The 11,882-nt window shown below is 56.0% G+C and overlaps 2 protein-coding genes across 7 annotated transcripts; one reads left to right on the top strand and one right to left on the bottom strand.

Annotated features, from left to right (window-relative positions):
* Positions 1 to 169: 169 nt before the first annotated feature.
* On the top strand, positions 170 to 1,553 carry Pfdn6 (prefoldin subunit 6). The gene is made up of 5 exons (XM_048347317.1): positions 170 to 314; positions 466 to 619; positions 848 to 918; positions 999 to 1,123; positions 1,338 to 1,553. The coding sequence occupies exons 2-5, from the start codon at positions 556 to 558 to the stop codon at positions 1,465 to 1,467; spliced, it is 390 nt and encodes a 129-aa protein (XP_048203274.1). The 5' UTR covers positions 170 to 314; positions 466 to 555; the 3' UTR covers positions 1,468 to 1,553.
* Positions 1,554 to 2,936: 1,383 nt separating this feature from the next.
* Positions 2,937 to 11,633, bottom strand: Rgl2 (ral guanine nucleotide dissociation stimulator like 2). 6 transcript variants are annotated; one of them, XR_007211205.1, is made up of 19 exons: positions 10,863 to 11,633; positions 10,449 to 10,645; positions 9,137 to 9,220; positions 8,236 to 8,414; positions 8,056 to 8,106; positions 7,673 to 7,970; positions 7,202 to 7,453; positions 6,996 to 7,099; positions 6,805 to 6,889; positions 6,655 to 6,723; positions 6,404 to 6,478; positions 5,262 to 5,294; positions 5,022 to 5,143; positions 4,838 to 4,933; positions 4,635 to 4,746; positions 4,239 to 4,532; positions 3,919 to 4,018; positions 3,704 to 3,818; positions 3,455 to 3,600 (listed from the first exon to the last, which is right to left on the bottom strand). XR_007211205.1 is itself a non-coding variant. In XM_048347970.1 (18 exons), the coding sequence occupies exons 2-18, from the start codon at positions 10,602 to 10,604 to the stop codon at positions 3,389 to 3,391; spliced, it is 2,337 nt and encodes a 778-aa protein (XP_048203927.1). In that variant the 5' UTR covers positions 10,605 to 10,649; positions 10,837 to 11,633; the 3' UTR covers positions 2,937 to 3,388. The 6 variants fall into 6 exon arrangements, 5 of the variants coding, with proteins under 5 accessions (XP_048203927.1, XP_048203925.1, XP_048203926.1 ...); XM_048347970.1 differs by lacking the exon at positions 3,919 to 4,018 and having other exon boundaries at positions 2,937 to 3,600; positions 10,449 to 10,649; positions 10,837 to 11,633; XM_048347968.1 differs by lacking the exon at positions 3,919 to 4,018 and having other exon boundaries at positions 2,937 to 3,600.
* Between the last annotated feature and the right edge of the window lie 249 nt (positions 11,634 to 11,882).

The raw sequence follows: 11,882 nt of genomic DNA, 5'->3' as shown, positions 1-11,882 counted from the left end.
AGGCTTCCCGCCGCCATCTTGAGTGAGGGCACCGCCTGGGGCGGGCGGGGCCGGCTCTCCCGAGCTACAGTTGACGGCTGAAGGGAGGAACGGCCAGTCCGCTGCCGGGGACCAGGGAACGACGCAGAGCCTTCTTCCACATTAGCCTTCTTATCTCACCTAAAGCGTCTCGAGTCCGCTCTCTAAAGCAGAGTGACACTCGTGGAACATTCCAGAACTACGTTTCCCGGCAGCGGTGCGTGAAGCAGCTTCAGGCGTGGTCTTTTCCCAGCATTCCCTGTTTACTTCCGGGTTTCTAATACAGAAGGGAGAACGTGAGTGGGATGGGGTTTGGGTTGGAGGGTTTGGGGGTGCTGCGGCTTCGCCCTCGCTGTCCCGGAGCCGGGGTGGAGTCGAGATCCAGGGCGAGGGGCGGCCTCGGTGATCCCAAGGCCCTGCTTCTCAAAAGTACTGTCCTTTCTGCAGGCCAGACCAGAAAAGGGACCTCGGGTACCTTCCCGAGCTTGAGACCCCCCAGCGCTCCCCTCCTGCTCCCCGCAGACCTTCATCCTCGCCATGGCCGAGCTGATCCAAAAGAAGCTGCAGGGAGAAGTGGAGAAATACCAGCAGCTACAGAAAGGTAAGGGGTGTGGCCCCGTCCCAATCCGCGCACACCCCTAAGCCATGCCAAGATAAGGATTCCTGTCCCGGCCCGGTCCCCGGGACTGCACTTGCTTCTTGCTTCAGTGTTCATCCACCGCTGACTTCATCCAGCTCTACTTCCTCACGTCCATTCTCTTTGGGATGGGATTGTGGGGGTCAGCGGCACAATGGATGTTCCTAATCATCTTCCCTCCCAATCTCCCAGACTTGAGTAAGTCCATGTCAGGAAGGCAGAAGCTGGAGGCACAACTAACAGAAAATAACATCGTGAAGGAGGTGAGAAACTGGGATTCGGGGGCGAGAAGGGACCTGTACTGGCTACAGTTCTATCATAACGGTTCCCTCCCTCTTGTCAGGAGCTGGCCCTGCTAGATGGGTCCAATGTGGTCTTTAAACTGCTGGGTCCAGTGCTGGTCAAACAGGAGCTGGGAGAGGCCCGGGCCACAGTGGGAAAGAGGCTGGACTATATCACAGCAGAAATGTAAGTCTGTTCCACCACCATGTGCTGACCTCACCTACATATTGCAGATCTTCATCGGTCCCCAGCACTCGTTTCCCCAACACCTCCCTTCCCTTATAAACCTACCTGCTCCCTCTCCCTTAGACCTCTAGTTTTCCACCAATCTCTTGCCTTCACCTCTCTCAATAAGGAGCCCCACCAATTTCAGTTTTTCTGCTTTTGTTCCTTTCCTCAGTAAGCGATATGAATCCCAGCTTCGAGACCTTGAGCGGCAGTCGGAGCAACAGAGGGAGACTCTAGCCCAGCTTCAGCAGGAGTTTCAGCGGGCCCAGGCAGCAAAGGCAGGGGCTCCTGGGAAGGCCTGACCCCCATAGTGGGGGGAGGGGAGGGGTGGGATGGGAATGAGGCAGCTTCTAGGGTCTATATTATAGTAGCTAATAAAATGTTAAAACACTTGGGTCTGTTTTCTGCCCCAGCCTCTTCCTTCTGTGATAATTATTTCTATCCGTTCTTCTAACCCCTTCCTCCATAGACATAATACACCACTTACACTCCTCCCTGGGTCCAGATTCTTGCTACTGAAATTTCCAGTAGGTGATCCTTCTTTATTTTTTTTTTTAAATTTTGCTGGTTCTGGGGCTTGAACTCAAGTCTCTGTGTCGTCCCTGAGCCTCTTTGTGCTCAAGGCTAGCACTCTACCACTTGAGCCACAGCGCACTTCTGGCCTTTTCTGGGTAATTTATTGGAGATAAGAGTCTCACAGACTTGCCTGCCAGGCTGGCTTCAAACTGCGATCCTCAGATCTCAACCTCCTGAGTAGCTAGGATTACAGGCATGAGCTACCCACACCCAGAGATCTTTCCTGAAGCAAATTTGAATGTCTTAAACCTGCTTCTTACACCCTTTGTGTTATCTTAGATAGCATAACCCTTTAAAAAACATAAGGCTTTTTTGGCCATGCCAGGAGTTGAACTTAGTCTCCTGCTTGCTAGGAAGATGCCCTACACTTGAGCCAAACCTCCATCCTTTGTTTGTCAGACATGAACTCAGGGCCTGGATGCTGTCCCTGACCTCTTCTGCTCAAGGTAGCACTCTTCCATTTTGAGCCACATCACCATTTCTGGTTTTCTGGTGGTTAACTGGAGATGAGTCTCAGGGACTTTTCTGCCTCAGCAGCTAAGATTACAGATGAGAGCATCAGCACCCAGCCAGCCCTGACATCTTTTCTTTTCAGCCTGTCTTCCTAAAATATTTTGGGTGTGACTTAAAAATCCCTTCTAAGTATCTATGCATTGGGGCTGGGAATATGGCCTAATGGTGGAGTGCTTGCTTCATATACGTGAAGCTCTGGGTTCTATTTCTTCAGCACCACATAAATAGCAAAGGCCGGAAGTGGCACTGTGGCTCAAGTGGTAGAGTGCTAGCCTTGAGCAAGAAGAAGCCAGAGACAGTAGTCAGGCCCCGAGTTTAAGCCCTACAACTTGCAAAAAAAAGTCTTGCCACAAAGTTGTTCTTTCTCTTGGTGCTAGAATTGTCTTACTAATGTGACCCCAAGGCAGTTAGTTCTTCATAGCCATCACTTTCATTTGGTGGCTTCTGATTCACATGGGTGTATGAAAGGTGAGAGACAGTAAAGCAACCGAGAATGAAGAGGTCTGAGAGGAATGAACTGTTCTGAGGAAACTATTTTTCTTACCTTGCTTTGAGGTCCTCACGGGAGTAGAAGATATCGTGCCCCTTCATGTTCCATGGCTTCTACCCTTAACTAACTCTCCACCCCCATTCCCATGCCCAGAAACCCATTCATGGATGCATTGCAAGAACAGAAGTAAAATCAGGTAGTGTTTTGGTTTATTATCTTAGTGTCACAGTGACAGGAATCCCCAGAATGGGGAAAGGGAACTCCCATTAGACCCTACTGGCCATTCCCCTCTGCCCTGGGGCTCAGAGCCTCTAGGCTTTTCCTTCCTCTGTCCCACTCTAGGCCTTTCCTTGGCCCTTCACATGCTAGAATGTGGCAGGAATCCCAAACCAGTGCATTTTCCCATTTTTAGCTGTGTGCCACATTCATCAGAGGTGAGGAGCTGCCTTAGGTATCCATCTTGGTTACAAGATTACCAGCTCCCACGTGGGTTTGTTTCTTAGCAGTCTGGTAAACAAATGGCACTTCACTGCCCCAGAGTGGCTGGCCACCTCTCAGAATTTGTCTCATGTGCCACCTTTCATGATGGCTCCCCACATCTGGCATAAACACCATGACTTCTGTAAATCAACAGGGCTTCCTCATCAGAACAATGCGCGTGCAATCTTCCTCCCTGTAGCCTTGATCCGGGGAAAGGAGCCTCCTCCTCCCTCACTTGGGGGAGTTCCTGAGGCAGAGGGGCCGCTGGCAGAACCCGGAGCGACAGCAGAGGGCCTTCGCCGCCGCCGTAGGAGGAAATCGTGGGATGCACCGTCCATGGCATAGAAAACGTTAGCTGAGGGCGGAATGGTCAGCTCTGCAGGTTCAAGCACAGTCATCATACAACTGCCCAGATGTGGAAACAAGCCACTGGTGGCACCACTCCCCTCCCACGTCTGCCTGCCCTCCTGGCCTCTGACCTCGCTCCCCTGGCAGCAGCTGTACCAGCTCAAACTCTGAGGCCACAGCAGAATCACGATTGTTTTTCTTAAGCACACGGCTGATGACACTTGGGGCCTTGTCCTGGCTTGTCACCTGGCAGGACAGGAGGCCAGAAGAGCAATAAATTAGCCATGATGACCTTTATTTCCCATCCTTCCAACCTCAGCCACCTACCCAACCAAAAGAAGGTTACCTGTGTCCAATGCTTTAAAATGAACAGGAAACCCAATATGGTGGCTCCCCGAACCCCATAAGCCAGCCCACATGGTGCCCAGTGAAACAGGGCTGCTTCCCTGTGGGAAAACCGCTGTTGGTCCTGAAAGTCTCATTGAACCCCCCCCTCCCCCAAATACAAGGCATAGCTGCTAATGCAAAGTAGCCACCAAAATAAAAACAGAACTGCTAACGCCAAAGGTCAGAATTAAAATTAGAATCAACTCCACTTGGCTGCCCAAACCTGAGCCACCATTTACAATCCCACAAGGCCCCCCCGCCAGCCCCAAGCTCCCTCACCAAGATGCTCTTGTAGACGCTGCCGTCTTCCCCCAGCTCCATCTGGACTCGGATGATGCGGCAGTCAGAGGACCCCGGCCCAGACCCCCCGCCCCCACAGCCAGTCCCCCTGGAGGGCCCTTCTCCTGTACCCCCGCTCAGTGGGGAGCCACAGGAGGCTGAGCGGCGGTGGCCTCGAGAAGGCCGAGGGGAGGAGGCTGGGGGAGAGAGGTGGCTAGGATCAGCTGGTGTGTGTAAAGACGGGCTGTTTTCCAGGGCCGAGTCCAGAGATGAGACAGATGGCCATTTCATGTGCTAGGGTCAAACAACATGGAAATCTGTCATGAAGTCAGAGAAGTGAAGGATTTATCAGAGTTAGGATGGGGTTCAAGATCAGCGATCAAGAGCCATGCTCACCTGGGCCAACCGGGTCAGCAAAGGAGCAGGGGTTCCAGACACCTCATCACCCCCCACACTGGGCCGTTCCCAGGACACAAGGGGGGTGGGGCCTCCAACAGAGCCCAAAACCCTGGAGTGGCAGGAGATGGAGAGGATCAGAGCAAAAGTGACAAATCCCAAGCAATGCCCCCCACACACACCCCAGCTGCTGCCTCCCTCACTCTGTCCACTGTGAGATGACCAGTGTTGGACGAAGCACCCTTGAAGCCGGAGAATCACTGGTTCCAGGTGGCTCCACGTCACAAGACACACGGTGACTGGAGGACGGAGCAAGGGACAGAGATCGGGACCTGCCACCAATCCAAACATCCAGCCCTACAACCCCAACCTCGCTCAGCCCTTCACCTCTGAGCCTCCGTCAGCGGCCGGAGTCCCTGGAGCCATTGCTGGATATCAGAGTCAGGTCGGAGGTCATAGCCCCGACATTCATTCTGGAGCCGCCTCAGCTCAGAAAGGACAGCAAACTCCTGGGAAAGAGTCCTCAAACTGCAGGAGCCCAAACTCGAAGCCTCCCAGCTTTCCCTCCTCCTCCCCTTCCTGAGACATGGATGGGGCATCGGCATCTAGTGCATGCAGAACTCTCACCTTTCTTCGTTTGTCAAAATTGATGTAGCCATTCTGCAAGGACCATGGGATAGGAGTGAAAGTGGGAAGCCCACTCAGGGTAACAGAGTATCCTTCTAAACACACCTCCAGAAGGAATACACGGGGCTCTCTGGCGCCTCCAGCCATCCTCTCCCTTCCCTTCCCATCTCTCATATCCAAGCTCTACATTTCACTTACACACACACACACACACACACACACACACACACACACACACACACACGCCTTTTTTTCTGGTACTGGGGCTTGAACTCATGGCCTACGCACTGTCTCTTAATTTAATCTTAATCAAACCCAGGGCTTCATGCATGCAAGGCAAGCACTCTACCACTAGGCCATATTCCCAGCCATTTTCCTTTTTTTTTTAACTTCACCCTTTCAGTTGGAGTTGCAGGTAGAAAATAGAGCTAACTTCACAGGTGATGAAATGAGGCTCAAAGAGGGTAAGGAGCCTGGTGCCATGCCAGTAGCTCACGCTTGTAATCCTAGCTATTCAGGAGGCTGAGATCTGAGGATCTGTTTGGTACCAACCCAGGGAGAAAAGTCCTGTGAGACTTAAGTTCAATTAGGCACCAAAAAATGTCAGAAGCAGAGCTGTGTGGCTCAAGTAGTAGAACACTAGCAATTAGAAAAATAGCTCAGGGACAGCATCCAGGCCCTGAGTTCAAGACAACACACACACACACACACACACACACACACACACACACACACACACACACGATAAGGAACTTTTGGTTTTCCAGTATTGGGGATGAAACCCAGGGCCTTTTGCATGCCAGGCAGGTGCTCTACCACCAAGTTACACCCCTAGCCCTTCAGTATTTGTTTGATCAAATTCTCTATGCAGATATTTCTACCAGGTTGTAAACACTTGAATACAAATTCATTTCTATCACTAACAGATTGCTGTTAGCATAGCTGATAGTATCAGTCACCTGCAGTGAATCTAGTTTCTACAGACCACTGAAACCTAAGAGGTTAGGCTACTCATCACAGTAACAAAATACAGCTGGTCTCAGAGCCTAGTCCTCAAGCCCCGTAGGGGTTGGCTGACCCCTGAGGCACACCTATTACATCATCACAGTGCAAACACTACATACACACACACACACACCTACCTCTAACTCATCCTTAGAGGCTGCATCCAGCATCACAAGATCCTTTAGGAAGGTGCCAAGGTACGGGACTACCCCCTGCAGTCAGAGGTCAGGATCAGACACCCTCTGGCACTCCACACTTTCCTCCCCCCAGGCTCTGAGCACAGCTAGCATTCTGCTCACCCCTTGGGCCTCCGCTTTTCAGCCCAGTCTGTTCTCATCATACATACTCCAGACAACTTCCCAGTCCATCCCCCCGCCCTGTCACTCACCCCACCCCGGGAGCCAGACCTCGGGGCTTTCTTGGAGTGTGGGTCCAGAGAAGGTTGCAGTTTCACTTCCTGGCAATGACAAAACAAGAAGATATGGGGGGCAAAGTAGGCAAAGGGAAGGCTGAAGTGAACCAGAAAACAAGGCCTCACCTTCATCAGGAGTTCCCGGCTCTGGGAATAATTATCCTCTTCAGAGAAAATCTGGCAGAGACTGGAAAAGACTTTCAGACTATCCCTGGGGAGGGAGAATGGTGGCCCTGAAAACAAGCCTGGCTCAGCCACCCCCATCCTCAATTCTCAGGAGAACTCCCCCCCCCCCATCCTGTGCCATGTCCTCATACCTGGCAGTTTCCCCCCATGCCGTCCGAAGCCTGTGGATGGGGCTAGACTGCAAGGCGGACACGACAGCGTAAACTGAGGAAAAGTTTCGGAGCAGCCGGCATTCCTGTGAGGGTCCAAGAGGAAAGCGTGGGACACACACACACACACACACACACACACACACACACACCACATTATGGTCCCCCACAGGGCAATCTTCTCTCACCTCTGCCACACGGATCCACTTCTCCAGGAGCCGGGCCCTCTGAGGGGGCCGGAGTGGCCGAATGGTCACCTCTCCAGGCCCATCTCCAGTTGGGGTGGCCCCCAGGACAGAACTAACCACTGCCCCTGCCACCTTGTTGAACTGTGTGACAGTAGCTCGGACAGATGGGCAGAGGTGGGAATGTCCTGGCCGATCTCTGTGACCCCACAAGCCCCCCAAGCACTGGGAAGGCACCAGGTTCAGAAACAGCTCCTGCAGGGCAGAGGTCAAGGTTAAAGTTCATAACCAAGTGAGATGAGCCTTCCAATATCAGGGACATGAGGATCTCAGGTGACCAGAGAACCAAAGGGGCACAGGATTTGAAGGGAAGATGGGGAAAGGTCTGGGAACTGGATCAGGAAGGGTTGGAACCAAGGGAAGGATCTAGAGTCAAGGAGAGGCAAGTAAGGGGTCAGGGCCATGGGGTCTCACCGCATCTAGCAGGGTCAGCTGCTCGGCCAAGTGGTCAGCGAGGAACACCAGGACATCCGTGGGGTCGGCAGGGGGGTCGCCAGGGAGGGCCAGGGGCTTAGGAAGGTCAGGGGTGTGGGGGTCCACCCGGGACCGGAGGTTGCGGATGAGGTCAGCGCTGCCCTCCCCAACACCCTGCCCTACTGCATACCCTGTCCGAAGCAGGAAGCTCTCAAGCCGGTCAAGTTGACCCTTGACCTCAGAGCCAAAATCCTCAGGGTGAGAGGCCAGCCAGGTTGACAGTACAGAAATGGCTACCCTGGGAGAAGGGGAATCGGCCAAGAGTAAGAGGTCCAGCGGCAGCATGGGCAGAGGGGGCCGAATGCGAGTCAGGAGTCACTCACCCTGTTGTCCTCTCTAGCTCATCAGGAGGATGAGATTCAAGGACTTCCAGCCTGGGGAGGGGAAGACAATCTACCTGTGCATTTCCCCAAACTTCCTGTGGTTCTAACTGCTCCCCAGGAATGCTCCAGCTTTAGGATGTCCAGAAACCTCCACAACCCTTAGTCCCTTATGACCCTGACCTGTCCACCACAAGCCCAAGCAGGGCAGGTGTAGAGGTGAAGGCCCGGTGGGTGGCCAGGAAGGCTGATACGAAGGTTATGTCAGCCCCTGATGTCCGGGTATCCAACAGGTGTCTGACCAGGGCTTCCAAAGTGCCAGCCCGGAGCCGTCGAGAAGATCGTGGAGGAGGCATGGGGGCCTGGGGGACACAGAAGACTGGTCACTGGCCTTTTCTGCAACCCTACTCCTGGATATCTAGAACAATCTCAGATCTAGAAGCAGCTCTAGCTCATTCTGTTGAGATTCAGAGAGGGCAAAGGACCTGGCTTAAGGTTTTTTTTTTTTTTTTTTTTTTTTTTTTTGCCAGTCCTGGGCCTTGGACTCAGGGCCTGAGCACTGTCCCTGGCTTCTTCCCGCTCAAGGCTAGCACTCTGCCACTTGAGCCACAGCGCCGCTTCTGGCCGTTTTCTGTATATGTGGTGCTGGGGAATCGAACCTAGGGCCCCGTGTATCCGAGGCAGGCACTCTTGCCACTAGGCTATATCCCCAGCCCCTGGCTTAAGTTTTAACATAGCAGAATCCTAAACAACAGAATTCTCTTCTTTATTTTCCCTTTTTGTTAGTTGTGGAGCTTGAACTCTGCCTGAGCACTGTCCCTGAGTTCTTTTGCTCAAGGATAGTGTTCTACTACTTGAGCTATAGCACCACTTCCGGTTTTCTGGTGGTTAGTAAGAGTCCCACAGACTTTCCTGCCCCTAGCTTTGAACTCAGATCTCAACCTCCTGATTAGCACGTGTGAGCCACAGGTGCCCAGCTCTGAACTCCAGAATTCTAACCTAGCACTGTGGCCAGAAAAATCAGCCAAAGGAAGGAGAGCTAGGGGATGAGGGAGTCAGAGAGAAGCCAATGTCATGATCTCACCAAAGGATCAAGAGGCCGATATTGGCGGCTTGTGACAGTAAAGGTGGCCCCATCTTCCTCCTCATCCCAGACAGACACAGGAGCCTGGAGAAGCAAAAAAGAGGGGAATCAGACAGTCCACTCTCCTCTCACACTGTCCCCAGCCCTCTGATCCCAGGCCCTGTGCCTCCCTCCGTAGCCCTCACCTGTGATGGCAGGGGGCAATACCAGCGAGTGCGAGGGGTTGGGGGGGCTGATGACCCCAGGTCTTCCCCACGGGGGCCCAGACAGCCCCCCCCTAGACGCCTCAGAGCCCGGTGGAGGCGAGGGGGTGGCGACTGAATGCAGGCACCCTTATTCTGGAGACCCCTCCCCCCCAGAGCTGAGCCCCAATACGGCAGAGAAACAGGGTGCAAAAGCTGGAAAGGGAAGCTAGAGAGACGGAAGGCCAAAGGCAAAGAGACCTTGAGTAGCCTGAAACAGGCACAGGCGCAAGCCCCGCCCTTCCTCGCCCAAACCTGACAAGCCCCAAACTTAGTCCTTCCCCTTGGGTGTTCTGGGGCGAGTCTTCCACTATCTCAGCCCTGGGGACCCCCCTGAAGGTAGCGGCTCCAATGCCAGTACAGGAAGGAGAAGGGGAAGTGAGGATGATGTTGGGTGGTGGTAGGGACTCAGAGTCACGTGGCCCTAGCCCTTCCCCTGACCGATCCCGAAAAACCAGCCCTGCCAGTAACCCAGCCTTCACCCCAGAGTCTGGACCCTGGAGTCCGGGGCCTCTGGGTCCCACATCTAACTTCCAGCCTCTCCTAAAACTTCACATCCTGCCCCAAACCATCACCATTTGTTTCTAAGGACTCAGATGACCACACTCTACCTAGCCTGGCTGGGATCACCTCTCGGCCTTCGAGCACCAAGAGCTGGGGGGGGGGGGGGGGGAGAGAGGAGGGGTCACGAAATCGGAGGGTTCCCTCCCCAATCCCAGAGTCAGAGGAGCCGGTTACCGTGGAAACAAACCCCTCCCCGCCAAACAAAAACGAGGAGGGCGACAGGGACCTGAGACGCAGCTAACTGCCCCGAGGCTGGCACCCTGGCGGGCCGGGACGGAGCGGGCCGGGGCCGGGCAGGGCCACGGCCGGCCGGCCGGACTTGAGGCCGTCGCCGGGCAGTTCCCGAGCCACACCGACTCGGAGACCCGGAGAGACGCCGGGACCCGCGGCGGCCCGGCGGAGGCTCAGCGATAGGCGCGGATAGAACCCAGGCCGGGAGGAGGAGATGGTGGGACCCGGACGCCGAGGGCAGGTGGAGAGCCCACGTCCCCCCACCCGCGTCTCACCTCTTCTTCTTCCTCCTCCTCGTCCTCCTGCCCCCCGCCCACGGCCCGGCCACCTGGGTCCCCACCCTCTTCGGGGTCTCGGCTCCGGAAGCTGCTCAGCACGACTCCCCCGGGGGGGCTCGTGTCCAAAAGCAGCCGCAGGGGCCGCGGGAGCATGGCCGGGTGGAGGAATCAGCGGGGTCGGGCCATGGGGGCGCCTGGGGAGAGACGGGGCGGGGGTGGAGAGTCAGGCAGGCGTGGGAGCGCGGGGGCAGGGCAGGGGCGCGGGTGGGTGTCTAGGTAACCGGATGGAAGTCCTGCGGGGGGGGGGTGGGAAGGGGGCGACACGGGGATGGAAAACGGGGGCCCTGGGTACATTTGCGGGGTAAGGGGGGTCACGGCTCCCGGAACGGGCTGGGTCACTCGGTTCTCTACCTCTGACCTGCTCGGTAGGGGTGGGGGCAGCGCGGGTCCCGGGCCGCTGTTCCCGTCGGTCTCCAGCCCCCGATCGAGTCCCCTCCACGGCTTTTCCGCACCGCCCCCCCCTGCACTCCCTCCCGGCGCCGGGCTCCCGGGCCCTCCCGCCCTTTCCGCTCCCCCCCGTCCCCGCGTCCGCCGGCTCCGAGAGCGGGAGCCAAAAGGGGAAGGAAGTGAGGACAGGAGCCAGGGGCCGCAGCCCAGAGGAGCCCTGGACGGCCCCGGCCCGGGACCAGGGGGCTGGGTCCCCACCTCCGTGTACCCCCAAACACACTCGGGGATTCTAGAGCCCGCGTCACTCAGCATTGAAGTGGGATCAAGATTTCTGACTCCGGGCAAGGGCAGAAGCAGAATTTGACATCTCCTGCCCCAAAAGAACAAGACGAAAACTGCCGCGGGGAGCGCTTTATTAAGCAAGGGAGGACCCCGTTATCCCTCGCGGAGAGGTTACACGCCCCAACCCCAACCTGCGAGTGCAGCGGACCGAATCCACTCCGGGCTTTCAGTGGAGCCGGAGGCCCCGCCCACCCGCCTGGGGGCGGGGCCGGAAGCCACTTCCGGCACGGACTTGGCGCTTCTGGCTTCCGGGGCCGGGGGGCCTCCAGCCTCGCGGGTTCCGGGAGGACGTGCTCCTGGGAGCCCGGGACGCCGGGGTAACGGGAGGGGACCCGCTGACGGCTCCACTCCTCGCGCTTGGACAGGCGGTAGAATGGGAGACTCGGCTGGCAGCGCGGGGCGGGGGACTTAAGGCCGGGGACACACTGGCTGGTCCCAGCCTGGAGAAGCCCAGTGCGGGAGGGGAAGCGGGCCGTTAACGACTCTCAGTCACTTAAATACAACCCTGGTGAACCGCACGGGAAGGGCAGGGATCGCGGGCGCTGCTGGCCCTCGCCTATAATCCTAACACTCAGGGGGCTGAGATCTGAGGATCACGGTGGGAAGCCAGCCGGGGCAGGAAAGTCTATTTACCATCAACTA

This window comes from Perognathus longimembris, chromosome 6 (genome assembly GCF_023159225.1).
Source record: "Perognathus longimembris pacificus isolate PPM17 chromosome 6, ASM2315922v1, whole genome shotgun sequence".
Lineage (NCBI taxonomy): Eukaryota > Metazoa > Chordata > Mammalia > Rodentia > Heteromyidae > Perognathus > Perognathus longimembris.
This window is presented reverse-complemented; position numbering and strand designations above follow the sequence as displayed.

Bases quoted from the DNA above. Each gene is read 5' to 3' on its own strand.
- Pfdn6 (XM_048347317.1), top strand. From the start codon at position 556: ATGGCCGAGCTGATCCAAAAGAAGCTGCAGGGAGAAGTGGAGAAATAC. The intron at 919-998 runs GTGAGAAACTGG...CCCTCTTGTCAG, and splicing joins AAAATAACATCGTGAAGGAG to GAGCTGGCCCTGCTAGATGG. The intron at 1,124-1,337 runs GTAAGTCTGTTC...TCCTTTCCTCAG, and splicing joins GACTATATCACAGCAGAAAT to TAAGCGATATGAATCCCAGC.
- Rgl2 (XM_048347970.1), bottom strand. From the start codon at position 10,604: ATGCTCCCGCGGCCCCTGCGGCTGCTTTTGGACACGAGCCCCCCCGGG. The intron at 5,144-5,261 runs GTGAGAGTTCTG...ACTCTTTCCCAG, and splicing joins ATTTTGACAAACGAAGAAAG to GAGTTTGCTGTCCTTTCTGA. The intron at 4,747-4,837 runs GTGAGGGAGGCA...CTGCCACTCCAG, and splicing joins GTCATCTCACAGTGGACAGA to GGTTTTGGGCTCTGTTGGAG.